Genomic DNA, 20,400 nt, shown 5'->3' with positions numbered 1-20,400 from the left:
CAAAATAAGTTTTAATATCATTTTATGTGCTACATTTCCATTTTTATGACTGGAATATAATTATATAATGCATTTTATGTTTAAGTTTTCTTGAAATTAAGATAAGACAGAAAAGCACAGTAATACCACAACTATAATGTAAACTTTATATTATTTAAACACGTGGGACATGAACATATCAAAAACAGGGAAAGTCATTTAAAGTCTTAATCTATAAGCATGTATATCACCACACATCATTTTTTCAACTTGCAATGTATAAATCATAGCTAGAAATGAAAAATATTTCAACACATTTCTTTTCATGTTTTATATAAGGTTTCCTGGCCTTTACCAGCCACATGGATAAAAAGCAGTTGGAATTTTGCAACACGCTGTTACTGAACTAAACTGAGATCACAATTGGTATTGAGCATCCAGCAGAATAATTGAAGACCTTTACACTTCACTAGTGTGCCAGATGACAAGAATTGCCCAAATATGGCACATAAGACAGTCATCCAAAGGTATGTATAACAAACAAAAAAAAAATAGTTTCAGTCATCATCAAACTTGATCTTCTTTCCCTGGAAGGCCAGAATCTGTCCTTGCTGCTCCTTCCTTTTCTTACTGGCCTCCCAGGATGGATGCAGTGCCTGCTGTGGTGCCTGATGGGAAAAGACAGCTCCAGCCCTGCGATCAACACCTCTTCCTCGCCCCCTCCCTCTGCCGACAGAGGGGAGGCCCTTCTCTGATAAATCTGACTTGCTGTACTTGGACCCTGAATTTGTTTCTGTTCCTTTCTCCTGCCTTTGGAACTTGGATTGCTTACTAAAATCTCTATTTAGACCACCGCCTCCCCTTCCTCTCCCCCTAAATTTATCCCCACCTCTCCCTCTGCCCGCACCTCTGCCTCCACCTGGCTTAAAGGCAGAGAGGGTAGAACAAAAAACAGACTGGAGTGAGGTCGTTTTAGACTTGAGCCTGGACTCAAGCTCATCAAGTTTACTCTGGACTTCATCTGTTGAGTCTGTTTTCACTGCAGGCACCTTCTCCACTTTGTCCCCCACTACACTCTTCTGCTTCTTCTTCTTGAATTTGCTCACTTTTCCAATAAAGAAGCCGTTATCATCGTCGCTGTCCTCAGACTGGGAGGACTGCTTGTGAAATCGTTCCTCTGTGCTGTCATCAAAGTACTCTTTCTCTTCATCATCTGATAAATCCAAATCCCTCTCTTCCTCGTCTTTCTGAAGCACTTCAGGTACAGACTTAAGATCTGATTTCTTTTCTACATCTTTACTTTGAGGTTTATTTTTCACAATTTCCTTTACTCCGCTACTTTTTACTGGTGTTGGTCGTACATTCTTAGGCATTTCTTTCCTTTGAACATCAGCAGTATCAGCTGAATGAGATGCTTTCCCCATTTTCTTTTCAGGTTCAGCAACAGTTGCGTCTGTGGTGTCTTTAAGGATACCATCTTCTTCTTCACTGTCTATGATTTCCTTTTGCTCCACTGTAATATGCTCCTCTTCTTTCTCACTCTCTCTCTCTACCTTTTTGTCTGGTGACTGTGGAGTCACCTTTCCTGCTTTATTCTGCACTTTTTCCTTCCCTCCCTGCTTTAGATCCTTCCTCCGCTCCTCTTTGAAGGCTTTCACAGCAGCTTTGATGGCCTCGATCTTCTTGTTGAACTGAGGGTGGGTGGCGATGCGTGCAATCGCCCGGTCAGAAATGGTAGATTTGGGGTTTTTACACTCCTTTTCAAAGTTGAGATTCTTCTGCAAGGCTGTCTTGGTCACCTGGCAACACAGAGAACAGTTTGTCCAATTAGATATTACACCAAATGTCTCATCATTTTTGATACTCCATATTCTACAATCTGAGTCCAAATAAGTTAGAGCATTGTGTTACACAGAATGCAGTGATTTGCAAATCATTTTCCACCTACATTCAATTAAATGCAGTACAAAGATATTTAATGTTCAGACTAAACTTTTTTGTGAACAAACACTCATTCTGATTTGTTGCCTGCAGCATATTCCAAAAAGGCTGGGACAGAGGAAACAAAAGACTAAGAAAGTTGTGCAAAGCTCAAAAAACACCAGTTTGGAACATTCCACTGATAAGCAGGTTAATTGATAACATGATAACATCGTGATTGGGTATGAAAGGGGCATCCTCGAAAGGTTCAGTCATTTAAAAGTAAGGATGGGGAGAGGGTCACCACTTTGTGAAAAACCGCATGGGCCAATAGTTTAAGAATATGTCTCAAGTGACAGTTGCAAGGAATTTAGGGATTTCACCATCAAGGTCAAAACCCAGCATCTGTGATGTATGAGGGTGTGTTAGTACCCATGTCACGGGTCATCGGTAACATGTCTTTTTCAGGGAAGTCCCTGCTTATTTCACCAAGACAATACTAAGACACATTCTGCATGCTTTACAGCTGAGTGGCTTGCCAGTAGAATACGGGTACTAGACTGGCCTGCCTGCAGTCCAGATTTGTCTCCCATTGACAATGAGTGGTGCAAAATATGACAACAGAAACCCCGGACTGCACTTTGGAAAGTGTTGGAGGCATCAAACTCAGAATGAGTGTATATTTACAACAAACAATAGTGTTTTATCAGTTTGAACATTAAATATCTCGTCTTTGTATTTAATTGAATATATGTCAAACAAGGACTTGCAAATCATTGCATTCTGTTTTTATTTACATTTTATATATAACTTTTTTGGAATCACAGTTGTAATCTGCATTATGTTCTGTCAAAAAAAAAAAGTTTACATACCTGTGCAAATAGGTGCAACACATATGCTGATACAGGCCAATATCAGGCAGATAATATCAGCCAATTGATCTATCTGTCTTGCTCTAATAATATACTCAAAAAATGATGAACACACAAGTTACAAAACCTACCAGGTCTGGTGAGAGGGCCTTAATAGCGTGGATCTCCTCCAGCAATCTTGCTGCTCTCCTCTGATTCCTCTCAATGTCCGCCTCTTTCCCCTTCTTCTTCTTCAGGGCGCCAATCTGTCGTGTCAACTTCCTGATGATCAAAGCTCTTGTCCTCTTCACCTCCTTCCTCATCTTCACCACCTCATTATTGAGGTTCAGGCCTTCAGACGGCTTTTTCTCTTTGGGTTTAACAGGCAGTGGAATACTTTTCTCAATTTCATCTTCAGGCCGTGGCATTGTTTCTTCTTCCTCTTCCTGTTCCTCATCATCTCCACTCTTCTGTTCTTCATCATCTCCATCTTCCTCTTCTTCCTCATCTCCAACATCATCTTCTCCTTCTTCTGCTTCTTCTTTCTCCACCCCTTTCTCTTCTTCCTCCACCTCTTTCTCTTTTTGCTCAGCAGATGGCTCCATTTTCTCAGTCGCGACTTTGTTATGTGTCATCTGTTGAAACATAAACCCATCTTTCATCAATAACTGCCCTCACTTATTAAAATAAAATAAAGATAAGAAACTCACTTGCTACAGCAGCCCCAGACTCAAAAGTAGATGAAAATAATGATTGAGTGATAGAAATAAATAAATTAAAATAAATAAAATACATAAGCTATGTACATTATATACACATTTAATCTATACAGATATGGCCATGGTGGATAATACACCATGTTTTTCTAACTGGCAACAACCACAACATTATTTTACACACACACACACACAAAATAAAATTAATTAAATATTTTTAAAAAAGGAGGAAAAGTAAAGAAAAATAACTAATAAATTATTATATTTTCATAATTATAAGGAGACCAGAACACCAAAGTTCATTCACAACTTGTGTATTTTTTGTCATCCATTGCTTTTTTTATCATTGTAAACGTGGGTCCTACTGCATTTACTTACCCATACCTGCCAAAATTGCATTTGCTGTGACAAAAAGTTTTGCTTTATCAAAATTATGGCATTTTATAATGTGAAGTCACAGCTAAAATGACGTGAAACAGATTACATTTTTGTTAAGAGAGCCAAAATGGAGTTAAATGCCTGTTCAAGCTTGCAAAACAAACGTGGAGCCAGCATGGATAAGTTTTACTGTGTTCAAAGGCTTATTTTACGTACCAGTGGCGTTAACTTAACAAACGACAGCTCATAAAGTAAAATAAGATCACAATAACACGTTATTATCCCACTTACCGTTCCGTAATGAGTATAAAATATTTAAAACTGAGAGTAACGTCTCGCCTCTAAGGGTGCAGCCATGTTTTCTACGCTTTCTCCGACAGCGGCGTCATGACGTCAAAACGTAAGCAAGGGGACGCAGCGTGTCGTGAAAAGGGGAGGGCCTTCCGCGGTCTGTTTTTATTTATTTCTTTGTTTCATGTGCATAAAACAACAACAATGGTGGATAATTGAAGAAGTGTGAATATTAGGATGAGCGAATGACATTTCCAGTTCCAGTTACCAGACCGATATCACAAGTGAATCAACAGGGGGAGGATGAAGCGGCGCAATGCGGACTGCAGCAAACTCCGACGGCCGTTAAAACGGAACCGAATCACCGAGGGTATATATAGCAGGTACAAAAAAGGGGCTGGAGGGACGTTATTGTATAACAATGGCGCCTCTCTGCATATGTCAAGACAGCGCTGCCAGCTTCTGCTACATTCAGATTTAAGCACGCTTTGGTTTGTCGCTATAGAAGGAGCTAAATGAACATGCCCGCGTATTGTTAAAATTAAAGGCCTAACGTTACTTGTGTGGCATCTCGTACATGATTTGACTCTGACTGGGTAGTTAAATTCAAATTCTGGCTTAATTAAAATGAAATGTGGCTGCGAGACTCTGTGGGCATGAAGTATGAATTGTAACACATTCCGCTCAGTGGAAATATTTGCAGCTAAAACACAGATAGCCTGAACTTGAGTGAGAATATAAAGCTGGGGCTTTGAGATGACAGCAGCAATGTCAGGAGCGCTCGTTTTGAAGTCTGGGGTGACGCTGACGGCGGGGGTCTCACCTGTGCTTTGTCTGCCAGAGGTGTAAATGAAACAATGACCGCCAAAGTAATCGGGTCTAACTGCAGCATGTAAAGCGCACATATTATTTGAGGAGATGTATTATCAAAAGACCATGCTCTTTCCTATGGAATGATTGATGGCAAGCCAGAAAAAGAAAACCAGCTGTGCTCGAAGTAACATGTCCAGACATGACATTGTATACATAGTCTCTCCTTTCTGCCTGTCTCGACCACTCTACAAGGTGGCTACAGGTCTTAAAAAGTCTTGAACAGGGATGCATGATAAAATACTGGGGTTGATAAATTAGTCTATCACAGCTACATCAGTATTGGTGTACATCAGTTGATAAGTATTGGCTATTGTTAATATCTAATTTGACAGATTGTCAAAATGTTTAAGTCTTAGGCGCACAATGCTCTAAAGAGCATTTAAAAAGTCAGAACTGATGATAAACTTTTGTTTAAAGGACAGATTACGCCAAAATTAACAGGCAACAGACTTGTCTGTGGGCTACATGTGACAGGGTGGTATTTACCTATTATTTATTTAAAATCCATGAACATATTTGGATAAATCTTCCTGTCATTTGGCCTTACTTGTGCAAAATTGGTATTCAATTTAATTAAACAGTGGTCTTAAAAATTCATAGATTTAACTTGCTGATGCACTTGTTTGAATTTCTGTCAACCATTATCTATTTCGCTTTCTTTGATAATAGAAACACATCATTAGACTTGTTGCAAATATCTACAATTGCAGCCATTCTTGCAGTTGCACTGTTGAATTTCCATTAATTTACCTTCAGATCTAGTGGGAAGAAAGTTTGTCAGGAGTGTTGATACTTAAATAGGCCTAGGAACTTGAGGTGACACTGCAGTCACACATGGGACGTTGTTCTTATAAACACCAGACTGTTGTATAAACTTCATGTCAGAAGACTTGTCCTGATACCATCTAAATCCATGGAAAACCTTGTTTAGCATCTCTCTTTATCCCTTTTTTTCTCTTTCCTTTCAACGGTTTTCTCCATCTTTCTTCCTTTATCTCGTCCTCTCCCGCAGTACGTTCCTGTACCTGAAGTTCCTGGTGGTGTGGGTGTTAGTTCTGCTGGCCGACTTTGTGCTGGAGTTCAGGTTCGAGTACCTGTGGCCCTTCTGGCTTTTCATTCGAAGTGTCTACGACTCCTTCAGATATCAGGGACTGGTAAGAGCCTGTTTGTGTGATCCTGACCACCTCTTCACTTCTACCTGACATTAACTTGTATGTTATTGTCCAAGTTGGAGGTGGTATGGAGCACAGTTTGACAGATACACAACAAAGAGTATATGCAGTACATCGCCAATCCACATGAAAATAATCTATATGATGTACATAGTTGCAGCAAAGGAACACTCAGATCAAATGGGATAAAGGTAGTATCTTGTCTAGCATGGTAGGGGTGGATGGGGAACCTGCAAGACATGGTTTGCATGTAAATGTGAGAGTAACGGGGCAATGCATGTATGCACATGCCTCTGTGTTAATGCATATGTGTATGTACATGTTTTCCACACAGTAACTGCTGTATTTCTACACACATATTTCAACTGTCTGTCTCTTTCTCCTCCACCTAGGCGTTCTCTGTCTTCTTTGTATGTGTGGCGTTCACGTCAGACATCATCTGCCTCCTCTTCATCCCCGTCCAATGGCTGTTTTTCGCTGCCAGCACCTACGTATGGGTCCAGTATGTCTGGCACACAGGTCAGTCCAAGTTTTCTGCGGACTGTTTTTATCTCTGCCAGCCAAACAGCCACTCTCACCTCAAAGACTCGGTGCACAAGAAAATTCACGGCTGCCAAGTTTCTTCAAGAGTGCTGTTTCATTTTTTTTCCCCCTCCCGTCTCTTACTTTCATGCAGAGAGAGGAGTCTGTCTACCCACTGTATCGCTGTGGATCCTGTTTGTGTACATCGAAGCCGCCATACGGTTCAAAGATCTGAAGAACTTTCACGTAGACCTTTGTCGACCTTTTGCTGCTCACTGGTAAACTTTGCTGAGGAATCTTTAGTCTGTGCCCTGTATTTTCTGTTATTTCCCTGATGAATAGTTAAAAAAAGATAAAATCAGTATGTATTGCCTAAAAATATTATGAACATATAATAAAAGCTGAATCTGTGTCTCTCTTCACCTCCCAGTATCGGCTATCCAGTGGTGACTCTGGGCTTTGGCTTTAAAAGCTACGTCAGCTACAAGATGCGACTGAGGAAACAGAAGGAGGTGCAGAAGGAGAATGAATTCTACATGCAGCTTCTACAACAGGCTTTACCTCCAGAGCAACAGATGCTGCAGAGGCAGGAGAGGGAGGCAGAGGAGGGTGAGACACACACAAAATACAAAACTTATTACACACTTATTAGTAGTAATACTACTTAATACTAGGGATGTAACAATACCAAAAACTCAAGGTACAATAATATTACAATAGAATGTCCATTCTACAATATTTATTGTAATATTTAAATAAATGGAGACAATAAATTATTTCCCTATTTATTACCCATAAAAACACAATAGACTGATCAAGCAAAAGCTGGCAGTAGAAATAGTCCATCAAAACTGTACTGTCACGACACCCCTGAACAGAAATAAGGAGAGTAGTCCAGCTGTCAGCATTATGGTATGTAAATATTACCAGGTTAAGTAACATGCATTGAGTTAATTAACTCATTCAGTGGCCAGATTTATCTAGAGTCATACAGTCTTTTCAACAGTCTGTTTTTTCAGCATCGTCACATCTGACATTTTGATACAGAACGTAAATACACTCTACTAGGTACACCTGTAAAATGTAAAGCAATTATTGAGGTTGTAGTTAACGTTGCAGTGGTGCTAAACTGAACTGGACTGTATTGTTTTAGGAACCCCATTTACAAACATGAGGGGCAAAGACTACATAGCAGAGCATTAGATTGTGTACACTAGATGTACCTAATGAAGTAGCCAGAGAACTCATATTTGTCCACTTTTATTTTCTAAATAATTTATAACTTTAAAGTGCTTTCACACCTGTAGATCGATTTATTTTGTGTGACCTAATGAGGGGAAAAAGGCAACAAAACTATGAAACTAAACGTGTAATAAAAAATACAACACTAAAAGCGCGTTTAGCTCTATATTTAATTTCACAGTCTTCAGCCGTTTTCGCATGGGACGAGTATTACCGAGGGACCTCTAGTAATTTGTAATAATTGCGGAGGTCATCTGTCGTGTTAATCCTGTGTGAATCTGCTGTGCCAATAATTTGTAAAGTAAAAATTCCGCCCCAAATGACCTACTTACATATTTCAGATCATTTGATATTCCATGCAAATTGGCATCTTGGGATCGCTTTTGTTTTTTTTTTATTTGTTTGTTTTGCACGGTTTTCTGTTTTCTCTGGGCTTCTTGCCTCTGTCCCAGTCAAGAATTATGGAGGCTGTGTTGGCACTTTATAAACATATAATTTTTGTGGGGAAAATTTGTTCATCTGCTACATTTCATGGCATTACATTACACATTGAGTATGACATATGCTCAACACACACCTGTTTAATTCTGCTTGACTGTTTTATGTGATGATGACAGACATACATGTTACCACGATTACTGAATGTTATTGTATAAATACATATGTTGCTTATCCTGAATGCTTTCTTGAAAGCTGACAATCAGCAGATGATTTTAGATGCATTAAATCAAAAGATAAACTACTGCAGTTTATCTTTTGATTTAATGCATCTACTATTTCAGTAGTCCCGTGGTCGGTCTGCTTTGCTCTTAAACAACAAACAAACACAGATCCAGACTAGGAGTGCATGATAATATTGTCTCTGTATCGATTAATAAAGACTTTAAAATTAAACATTGTATCGGCACGAAACAAACATTTCTGCTGATATGACAGGCTGATAAGTTGGCTATTTAATTACGCACACAACATGAGTGTGTCTGCTGTGTGGAAGTTTACTGAAGTGTTCAAAATGGAGAGCAGAGTTGCTATGTGCAATAATTGCTGGAGCCAAATCACATTCCTTCAAGATCCATTATCATGATCATTACAATGAATTTGTGAAGAAAGAAAAAGAAACTGGCGCCAGAAAAAAAAAAAACCTGTCAGCAGTAGTTTTCTATTTTGCTCTGTGGGTACATTTTGAAAAACATTGTATTTTATGTCATCTGCCAGTGGGCCATCACGATACGAGCACGAATAACAACATATCAGGTGTACCACAGAGCAGACTTGATGTTCTCTCCAGTTAAGTGGAAAAAACAAGTTCATATATTGGCAATCTGCAATCAGCCAAAATCAGTTGGAAAATATCGACAGAAAAAAAATCCAATATTGTGCATCTCTAGAACCCAGACCTAGATCTGCTTTTTTAGTCGGTCTCAGCCCAGATGTTTTGTCTGCATTAGAGTTTGTTTGACAGCTTTCACGTCAGCCCAAACAAACTGGAAAAAGCACCAGAGTACATTTGATTGCACCAGACAGTTTAGATGTAAAAGCACCTTGTTCGTTTTTTGTCTATTTTGCAGTTGATAGAAAGCAGGAAAGTATTCCTGTAACAGCCTGCTGTGAGAATCTTGTCAAGGATTTTCTCTGTTTTCCATCACAGACAAAGGCATCATTCAATCTGTTTATGGCCAAATATGTTTCCAGTTTGCTTTGGAATTTGCTTAATTCTGTCCAGTGTGTTTTTACTTGTCCTCTAACACTGGCTGCGTTTGCTCTCTTCCAGCTGCTCTAGCTAAAGGGATTTCAGAGGTAGAACCTTCAGTAATATCGCAAAACGGAGGACCTCCTGGAAAGAAAAGCAGCACAGTCCCGTTACCAGAACTGGAGTACCGGGAAAAAGGGAAGGACAGTACTGGAAAAGAGCGTGAGGGCAAAAAACAAAACACAATTGGAATCAATAACAACAGTATTATACACGCACTGGACTCCAAACTACAGGAGGCAGAGTACATAGAGAACTACGCCGGGGCAAAGAGACTGAATAACGACCTGGCAGGAGAAAACACACACGCCGACACCAACACACACTCTACTTCTAAAGAGGAAATGGGTGGGAAGAACTACAAAAATGCCAGCGGAGGTGGGGGTAACATTTCCAATTCGTCTCCACGGAATCACAGTTCTTCAAATGGCAGCGTGCCGCCAGGTTCCTCAGCCAATAAGAATGAGAAGAAGCAGAAGGGGGCGGGGAAGGGGCAGAAGGACCCGGTGGAGAACTGCATCCCCAACAACCAGCTGGGCAAGCCGGACGCCCTTGTACGGTAAGGCACACACTGTGACCCACCGTTTCAGTTACCCATTTCTTCATTTGCCATGTTGTCGTGCTTTCCCGCGGCCGCCCTTTGATGATGTCGCGGCCCTCTCTGTTCTCTCTTCTGAAAGGCTGGAGCAGGATGTGAAGCGTCTGAAGGCTGATCTTCAGGCCAACAGGCAGTTGGAGTCAGAGCTGCGGAGTCAGCTCTCCTCTCTGAGCAGCCAGGACCGCAGCCTTCGTTCTGAGCTGGGCCAGCTCCGCCAGGACAATGAGCTGCTACAGAACAAGTGAGTGCATGTACAGTCTTCTCATAGAATATGGCACACTCTCCTAAACTCTAACAACAATCATACTCAAGTTGTAACACAATAATTGTTAGGTCAGATAAAAATAATACTTGCACAATTAATCAAAATTTTATCTAAATCCTAATATGGCTTTCTGCGATTATCAAATTGCAGGAGGTGCAATATTTGTTAAAGGCAAAATATGTGTCAAAGAACTTTTAAATTAATGAATGTCGTGAGACAGAGATGTCCTGTCCTACAAATCAGATTCTACAGACTTAAAAAACATCTTCAATTGGAACAGATTCTTCAACTGAAGGGCTTGTCAATTGGTCGAACAGCATCTGAAACCCTGTCCCCCCACACTTTTCTCAACTCAGGGTTTTTTCGCCCCCGTAGTTAATTTACTCTGGTCCAAATCAATTGATCAGCTTGTAAACTTTTTTTTTCCCCTTGGCCTGTTTTCTTTTCACTCAGAGACAAAACCAAGTGAGCCAAAACGCACCAATACACCCCATGTGAGAATCTAGGGCTGTCAGTCCTCTGCAGCAGCTCCGGTTCAAATCATCCATCCGCTCTCTTCTCACATTCCTGTCAAGTCTTTCCTCCTGTCTCGATTCCAACCAATTCAGTCACATTTTTCACTCGCACATCTCAGGCTAAAGAAATGCTCTCGTTTTAATCTATGCAGCTGTCTGCACCAGCTCCATACATCTCACCTCCCAGCTGCGTCTCATGGTGTAAGTGCAACCAGAAGCATTTATTTAGACTTCAGGTCTGTTTTTTCAACAAAGGCTGTTGCACGGTAAAAAGGCATTTGAAACATATTTTATCCACATTTTGTTTCTTAGATACAGCCAGAGCGCACCTCACTCTGCTCCAGTTTAATTCCACACTCTTCCTTCACTTCATCCAGCAGCGGGTAAACAAAGTGCAAAACTTCCTGAACTTTTTCTGCAGTGTTTTTTTGGGCAAAAAGTAAACTTATACATACTCGCACACTGCTGTCCTTATGCATAGTGTTGATGGAAAATTTTATCAGGAATATTCTCATATATTGAAAGGAAACTGTACAGACTGCTCATTTGCAGATATATAGATGCTATATGGGCAGACACCTCAGTGTGGTGTGAAAAATGTCATCATCAAGCGTGATGTTGTCATGATATGATGTCATATCTAATAATGGCCCTCAAAAAAATAAAAAGAAGTACACTTAGGGTCTGTTACACTATCACTGTGTTGACACCTGCCCAAATGAAGGGCACCGAAAAGGAAAACAAACCAGGAAGATTTAACCAGACTAAAAAGCGCAGGTGTGAAACACCCTCAGAAACTTTCCAAAACTGACAATCAGGCCGCACCTCCACTTCACGCCATTACTGGCCAGTTATGTGGAGGTAAAAGAATAGGCCAGGTTTTCTCTTAAAGTTAAGTTGTTCATTCTTTACACAACTAATTGTGTCAATGTTTTATATGTGAAAACAAGTCCAGCACTGTGAATGCCTTCGAGGAAAACTGAAGAGGTATTCAGCACATGTATGAACAAATCTCCCAACACGATACCTTCATACTCAACTTACTGAATAATTTGACAAATCAGGAATCACCAGTTTAGCTTCCCTCACCACTGTTATCTCTGCTATGATTCTCAGCTCGTAACAGTTTGAACCAGCAAGAGGTTGAACTTGCTACTGAATTAAAAACAGTCAGACACATCACATAAACTACAGTGTTTGAGTCAGGGGTTTTTCTGTGACCTTGATCTCAATCAGTGACTAGTAACCGAAACTGTCTCCTCTGCAGAGGTCTCAGCCTAAGCCTGGTAAAAAAAAACACTGCTGGTTCTGACAGTCTGGCGTTATCAGTGAACAAACTTAAAGGCTTAGCCATTTAAATATGAGGTGTAGTTACAAACATTATTGTTTTGAGTTATTGTTTCCACTGAAGAGGCCAAGGGGTTAGAAAATGAACAGCATCTGGATGCTTCTTAGGCTAAATGCCAAGTGTGTTGACTGTCGATTGTGTTCTTCACACTTTAGGCTCCACAGTGCCGTCCAGGCCAAACAGAAGGACAAGCAGACCATCTCCCAGCTGGAGAAGAGGCTAAAGGCCGAGCAGGAGGCTCGCGCCCTAGCCGAGAAACAGCTGGCCGAGGAGAGGAAGAGGAAGAAGATGGAAGAGGCCACTGCTGCCAGAGCTGTAGCATTAGCTGCTGCCACCAGGTACTCATCAGATCAGTGTGTCTTACCTAGATTTGTGTCGTAAAAATCAACTTGGAATTTTACCCACAAGCAAGTAATTTAACAAATCGGTTGACTCTTGGATACAGTTGCCTTTTCCACTCATAAAAATGCTGTTCTTCTGTCCTGTCCCGACAGAGTGGAGTCGACTGACTCTCTGCGTGGTCGTATCAGAGAGCTGGAGACAGAGTGTAAGAAGCTCAGCATGGACATGAAACTTAAGGAGGAGCAGATTAGGGATCTGGAGGGCAAGTGTCAGGTGAGAAGGAATAACTCATTATCTGATGAGATAATGCTCTGCGTTAGTGAATGTGTGCTTCCTACTGTAAGTCATTAAAGCGGCTATAAAGTACATTATTTAAATGCTGTGAATGTAACTGCTCTCATCTGCAGCTAACAAGCTGCTGCAGTACTTGAATTTGAAACAAATGTGATCACTTTACTGAAATTATATGCCATTTTAATTTGTGTAATTGGTGTAATTAAATAAATAGACCCGCTGTGTCTTCTGAATGCATCATCCATTTAGCACAGTAACAGCTTTGTTTACAAAATAAGGCTGTTTAGTTGTTTCTAATAATTTTTGATTAGTGTAAAAACATGTTTATCTCATTTCTAATTCCCTTCCCTTTTCCTACCCCGTCACGGCACAGGAGCTGCGGAAGTATAAAGAGAACGAGAAGGACACAGAGGTGTTGATGTCAGCGCTGTCAGCCATGCAGGAGAAGACCCAGCACCTGGAAAACAGCCTGAGCGCCGAGACCAGGATCAAACTGGACCTCTTCTCTGCACTTGGGGATGCCAAGAGACAGCTGGAGATAGCACAAGGTAGCTGCTGACTGTAGGAGTGCACTGATTTACTGATGTTACTGTGTGGCTCAGATTATTCAAAGATTTCAGTCATTCTTCAAGTCAAGCAGTCTTTTTTTTGTCAACCAGCATTACAGTAAAAACATGTAAAACATGTAGAACCTTACAAAAATGCACATGGAGAACATTTCAGTGAAAAATTATAAATAAGCGGAATCATAAATGTAGTTTTATATTAGCTGGCACACTTTTTCAAAAAATCCAGGCTCTGGTGGTTAACTGGTGTGAAACAAGTGGTTGGTAAATAAGTTTCGGTTCTTGTTTCTTAGTTGTGTCATTGTACACAGCAATGCAACAGCATTACACTTTGTACAGCATGAGTACTTTATAAACCAAGTCTCACATTCCCTACAAACCACCCCAGTGCACCGCAGAGCATGCAGGGGTGGTGACATACTAAGACGCTCCACAGTGCATTGGGATTTTATACCTGAACTATTTCTTTCTCTGACTGAAAGGCTTTAAAATGTGAATCTAGCAGTAAAACATACTGATGTAGGCTGATGTAGTTTAGTGTGCTGTTTAGCTGAATGAAAAGGGACAAATCTTTGAACTGATCAGCCAAATCTGATTTCCGATCAGGCACAGCTCTAGATATTACCATTGATCACTCTTATCATGGTTTTCCTTTTGTCATCATCACTTTAGATGCCAACTTATCTGTCAGTTGTGCAAAGTTCTTGGATCAAGCACTTTTCAAAACTCATTCAGTGGCCTAGTTCCATTATGTGTCCCAGTGAGCCATCACACACAAAGTGAATGCAGTTGTTATTAATATGATTAGCTACACCTGTGCTTTCCTTGCTGTGACATGTCAAACGCCTGCTTTGAAAATACTCTATTATGGGATGGCAGTGTCACAGTCAGTTAATAGCTGACACAATAGACCTTTAACTACAGCAGCTGTGTTGATATGAAATAGTAGAGTAAACACAGGTGTTACCAATGATACTAATTAAGGTTCAGTTCCATTCAGTGTAGCAGAATCTTTCTAGTGAGCCAACATACTGAATGTATCAGGACCATTTGTAAAACCTGTGTTTGGACTGTTTGATGTCAAAATGGCTAATAAAGCTCATAGTTGCCCCATTGGTTCTCAGTGAGTATCACTGCCTAGGACAGTGTTTTCCAGCCCTGGTCCTCAGGGGACACTGTCCTGCATGTTTTAGGTGTCCCCCTGCTCCAGCACACCTGATTCAGATGATCAGGTTGTTATCAGGCTTCTGCAGAGGCTTGATGATGAGCTTTGAATCAGGTGTGTTGGAGCAGGGAAACATCTAAAACATGCAGGACAGTGTTCCCTGAGGACCAGGGTTGGGAAACACTGGCCTAGGATTTGCCACACACCCAGTAGTACCAACCCCTTAACCAGGGTGTCTACTGGGGTTTTTAAAGGTCTAAAATCCAGTCATCATAGGCTGTAAATTGTCTTAAATACTACTTTTACCAGACTTAAAAATTGATTGGATTAATGAAGTTTTAACTACAAAATACAAAATTAAACCAACACTGAACAAAAAAAAAAAACACTGTGCAACCCAGTCAGAATGTATCAGATCAGACCCTGCTAGTGTTTCTAAAAAGTAATAAGAAAAACTGTTTTCTGTTAACGCTACTTTCATCTACTATACTTAAGTGCAAGTTCAGGGAGATTTAGCTCAAGAACAGTGTATTCAGTTCTGGGTTGAAGCCTGTTGAAAATAACAAATTTGAAGCCTGTCAGAGAAACATAAAGCCGTCATAAAAAGCCAGCAGCAAAGTGGCCGATAGCTTAATTGATAATGAAAATAATCATTAGATTCAGCCCTACAGGGATTTAGAAGGCAAGAGCACTTCAGAACAAATGTCCCCCTACTCCGCCTGCCCTCAACTCTGAATGACTGTCTCTGTCTCCTCGGTCTCCTCCAGGCCAGATCCACCAGAGGGAGCAGGAGATCGCAGAGCTGAAGCAGAAGATAGCAGAGGTGATGGCGGTGATGCCCAGCCTGTCCTACTCCTCAGACGGCAGCAACCTGAGCCCCGTCGCCCCGCACTACTCCTCCAAGTTCATGGACAATAGTCCCTCGTCCCTGGACCCCAACGCCTCAGTCTACCAGCCCCTCAAGAAGTGACTGTGACACCCACACTTTTTGTCAGACAGAACTTTGTCTCTTTCTTTATCTCGGTGAAGCTCTCGGTTCCGGTTTCAGGTTATTTTTTGAGTTTACCAGCCCCTGACGGTTTTTGCACTCTAATGTACCACACAGTGACACACACACACACACAGTGCACACAACCCCTCCATGCATTTGTGTATTTGGCTCCTTTTTTTGGTTCTATTATGAGAACTATTATTTTGAGGGGGTTGTGTACAATTATGACCTTTGTTTCTGTTGAGTTTTGGGATTTAGCCATTAGACAGCGTGATCTGTTAGAAAGGGGAGAAAGGAACACACAATTTGTTGGGCAAATGTCTACAGAAGAGCCATCGCGCATCGCTTCGTGTCAGTCTTCTTTTTGCTATCAGTATTAACCCCCCCACAGCCATATTTTCTTCTGTAGTGAACTGACACCCGGACTTTTGATTTCAAATAGAATTGGCTTTTCGTGATGGTTCCTGTCAAGGCAGAAGACGTGTTTTCAGTTCAGATTGGAGTCTGAAACCTACTTGTAAAGTAAAGCCCTGTGAGAGATACATGAATGTAAATCTATTCATGTTTTGCTATCACCATTTACTTAAATCAGTGATTGTTTGTTTTGTAATGTTTCAGTTCAGTTATTACAATGTGCATTTCTTTGAAAAATAGTGATATTGAACAGATAAACGTTTATACAATTTGTCCTCTTAGTGCTGGAATAGTGACGTCTCCAGGATTATCAGTAAGTGAATGAAACAGATGTAGATTTTTTCTGGAAAAAATGCTACTTATAGATTCTGGCACTGCCAAATTCCCTATTAAAGGGACAGTTCAGATTATTTGAAGTTGGGTTATATGAGGTACTCATCGATAGTCATTGTGTGAGCTGCAGTAGATGGAGGCTGGCACCACCCCCAGCAGAGAGGAGTACCTGCACAGAAGCTAAGCACTGTTCTGCTGTGAACAGGGGCAATATAAAAAAAACATTGTCAGTTTAAATGTACACTATATTCAGACTATTTTAACAGTTTTGCCTTGCTGTCAGACAGACTTTTCCAATGGGAAGCTGTAAGTCAAATATGGCTCCAACCTGACTCCTTAAGGAAAAACATTCATTTTACAAAGTTTAACTTGCAGAACACAAGACTTGCTTTGATCAGTTTTAGTTTGTTTGTGTTATTGTGACTTTGGTGTTTTAAAAGGTTAGTTCAGATTCAGAAGTTAGTTCAGAAGTCACACAATAAGTCAAACAAACCAGCAGTTATCCAGCAACTCCCGAGCTTTGAAAGGTAAAATTGTTTTTCCTTAATGAGTCCGATTGCTTTGCAGAGAGCGATAATTGGCTTACATGATGACAGTTTCCTGTTGGAAAATGCTGGCAGCACATATGACTACATGTGACGTGAATAAAACGTCACGTCGTCCATGAACATGATTTCATCTGAGACATGTCAGATAGATTTTCATCAGCTACAACTCCCATGATCCCAAGCTACTTCACAACGTCATCAAACTATGCTTTTTCTTATTGTTAATGTCAGAGACACCCTGAGCAGCAGAACTTACATATTGTGCTTATAATACACTGTCTATCAATAAGTACCTCATACAACTCCAGTAATCCAAACTGTCCCTTTAACATTCTCCTGTTTGCTGCAGACGCCTTTTCTCTCCCTCTGGACCAAATTAGAACCCGTTAGGCCATATTGCTCACTGGATTTAATGATGTCGAGGTAACTGATCGTTACCCTTATTTGCAGATTTTACAGTGCCTTGCAGTTTGTCTTTTTTAAGATGCAAAAACCACACACGTTGCAATCCTGGGATCTAAAAGCATCAAACCTCAAAGCTTTCTCTCTCTGGCTCTGGCTCTGGTTTTCATTCAAGATTTCTCTTTCAATTCAGTATTCAACAGCTAGAAAGTGTCACATCTTCCAACGAATTGATGACAATATTACAAACTTAAAGGGAAGACATAAAACTGGACATGATTCATGTCATTTCACGACGACACAGTCTTGGTCTGCCAAACACCAACCAAACTGATTGTCTCTTATCATGCCCTCGAGTTGGCATTTAGTTGTTTACAACAATGTACATTAACTTACTGAGGAATGTTTTCTTTGTTTATTTCTTTTCAGTTCTTAAGTGCCAAGTGTTGATGTTTCGGTTTCCATCCATACTTTGATCGATGTAGCTAGCACAATGTTTGCGGAAGAGTGCTGTTATTTTCTTGTCATTAGAACATATGCGGATGGTGTCGTGTTTACAAGGTTCCGGGCTGATCATGACGAGGCAGCAGGTGGTCAGTTGGACTGATTGTGTTATTCACACATTTATTTATTCGTTGCAGACTTTCGTTGAGTGGCACCTCCTTGATATTTCCCATCATATTCAGTTGATTTCCTCCATTTTTCTACCAGGAAGGATTCTGTGAATGTGTTGTGTTGGGAAAAGGTTAAACCCCTGAACCATTTTGACCATGTTGTGCTGTCATGTTGCCTACCTGGGAAAAAAAAAAAAAGTATTTTACGTGGATCGCTCTGGTGTTGTGAATTCAGTTCTCAAGTTGCTTTTATAAGTTTGTGTAGAAGGAAAAGAAAGTTTTTAAAAAAGTGCTTTGTTTTATCTTTTCATTGTTCCACCATGTTTATTTTCTTTACCCAAAGTGATGGTGGCAGTGTCACACTTTTCACTTTGGCCATCACTATTAAAGAAAGTCTTGCTGGTGGCAATGCAAGCTGTTCAATCTGTGTCCATGTCATGATCTGTTTTCTATTTTATGATAGTGTAACTTTTTACCCTAAAATTAACCTCAAGATGGCAACAGTATGGTTCATTACATCTGGGATGTTAAAACAAAGACACTTAAAGGATCAATATGTAGTCCAAACAGTGAGTTGGAGCCATAAACAGTTTATTAAATAGGATGAATCCCCTCCCCTCCTACAGAGTCCCATGAAGTAAGTTGATCAGCTGTTTATAACTGCCAGCTGTCTGTCAGTGTAAAACTAATCCCATTATCCTGAAAACAAAAGCTGAGTGCTCCAGAAAGGCTCATTCTGAAGTTGGGATTCAGTGACTGCCTGCCTCCTGTCTGTCAGACTACATTAACATATTGCTCAATTTAACCATTACAAACTTCTACTCCTTTTAAAAGAATATGAATCATTTCTTGCAAATCATAAGCAGGCACTTCCTCATTCAGGGAACATTAATTTTAACTCTATTAAATGTGAAATAGACAAACAAAAATGGAATGGAAATTTCAACAGCTCTACAGCCAGTATCTTTGTCCTGGCCTGTAGTGTACTTATCAATCTAGATTTTTTTTTTGGTGTGGGTTGCAGAGTGTTGTAGATATCAGAGATGTCTGCCTTCTCTCCAATATAATGTGTCTCGATGGGACTCAAAAAAATTAAAAACCAATGTCTCTTTCCAGATATTATGACCCAGTTGCTCAAAATAATCCACAAACCTTGTTGCGGGCAGTTTTATGTGGGAACTACTTTCTTTCTGCAGTAGAATCTATTGGAACTTCTTTGGAATCTACCAGAACCACTTTCACATCAAGCTCTGAGAGCCATCTAGCCCCAGTACCCCGAGAAAAGGCAGATATCTCCAAAACTCTGCAACTCATGAAAAAATCTAGATGGCTGAATAGCACTACAGGCCAGGGGAAAAATATGTATTTTTGATTTTGGCATGAACTGTCCCACCGTTATCTGATGAAATATCATGGTAATTTTATGATTTAGTACAGTAAATATATATTTCTCCTTTAATAACAGCGGTCAAATCACACATTTGCAAAAAATACATTTCTCTCTTATTTGAGAAATTTTGAAATCTAGAGGTTGCTTGCATTTCCAATTTCAACTTATACTGCCCCAGAACTGCAAGCCACCTACATGAATGTTGTTGACACCTCCACCAGTGCTCACAGTTTGAAAAAAGATGTGGTTCCCCAGTGGTTTGATGCTGCCTTCAGGTACTCCTTGTAAATACCTATTTCTTACTTATAAATACATTGACAAGTTACAATCTGTTGCGTCAGGGCAGGCAAAACAACCAAATATGCCTTTTTATAGAAATCCTGAGGCAACAGAGTTGATTTGTCATACAGGGCTGGCATATGTATGTGTGTTTGTGAGTGTGACTATGTCGTAATAGAACGATAAAGCTGCCCATTTCCAGGAAGATAATGTAATTCGAGGCTTGTTCACAAAATTGAGTTGCACCTAAAACTGGAATGAGAAACAAGCAACATAAATCAGTACAGATTAAACTTTTTAAGTTGATGAAACTTTAAGGCTGCTACAACTAAATATCACATCTCAGCAACTGTTCTGCATTCATGTGTAAGGAAATAACAGCATTTTGAAATAATTGTGAACAAAGTGGTAACAATAGTACAAATGTTCACTCAAGCTGTGCTCATATGCTGAGCCAATATAATTTAAGTTTTCTGGAGAACAAAGGGTAATACATATTATTGATACACAATAATAAAAAATTCATCTCTGCTTAAAAAAACATCCACATGAACCAACCAAGGTTATTTAAGTTAACTATAACTGAACCAAAAACTAAAACTAAGTGTTAAAAAAAACATTTTAGTTGACTTAGTAAGATCT

At 40.1% G+C, this 20,400-nt stretch overlaps 2 protein-coding genes across 2 annotated transcripts; one reads left to right on the top strand and one right to left on the bottom strand.

Moving 5' to 3' along the window:
• Nucleotides 1-516: 516 nt before the first annotated feature.
• Nucleotides 517-3,400, bottom strand: srfbp1 (serum response factor binding protein 1). The gene is made up of 2 exons (XM_084738510.1): nucleotides 2,903-3,400; nucleotides 517-1,778 (listed from the first exon to the last, which is right to left on the bottom strand). Exons 1-2 carry the CDS (start codon nucleotides 3,395-3,397, stop codon nucleotides 537-539), a joined length of 1,737 nt encoding a protein of 578 aa, XP_084594636.1. The 5' UTR covers nucleotides 3,398-3,400; the 3' UTR covers nucleotides 517-536.
• Nucleotides 3,401-3,751: 351 nt separating this feature from the next.
• On the top strand, nucleotides 3,752-18,512 carry maco1a (macoilin 1a). The gene is made up of 11 exons (XM_084738509.1): nucleotides 3,752-4,518; nucleotides 6,021-6,162; nucleotides 6,573-6,699; nucleotides 6,857-6,980; nucleotides 7,133-7,311; nucleotides 9,716-10,253; nucleotides 10,375-10,533; nucleotides 12,576-12,758; nucleotides 12,915-13,035; nucleotides 13,430-13,604; nucleotides 15,555-18,512. The coding sequence occupies exons 1-11, from the start codon at nucleotides 4,439-4,441 to the stop codon at nucleotides 15,755-15,757; spliced, it is 2,031 nt and encodes a 676-aa protein (XP_084594635.1). The 5' UTR covers nucleotides 3,752-4,438; the 3' UTR covers nucleotides 15,758-18,512.
• Nucleotides 18,513-20,400: the final 1,888 nt, after the last annotated feature.

The sequence above is a fragment of the Lutjanus erythropterus genome, chromosome 16 (genome assembly GCF_056507025.1).
Source record: "Lutjanus erythropterus isolate fLutEry1 chromosome 16, fLutEry1.hap2, whole genome shotgun sequence".
In the NCBI taxonomy this organism is placed as follows: Eukaryota; Metazoa; Chordata; class Actinopteri; order Lutjaniformes; family Lutjanidae; genus Lutjanus; species Lutjanus erythropterus.
The sequence above is the reverse complement of the archived record's forward strand: the minus strand, read 5'-3'. Positions and strand labels throughout refer to the sequence as shown.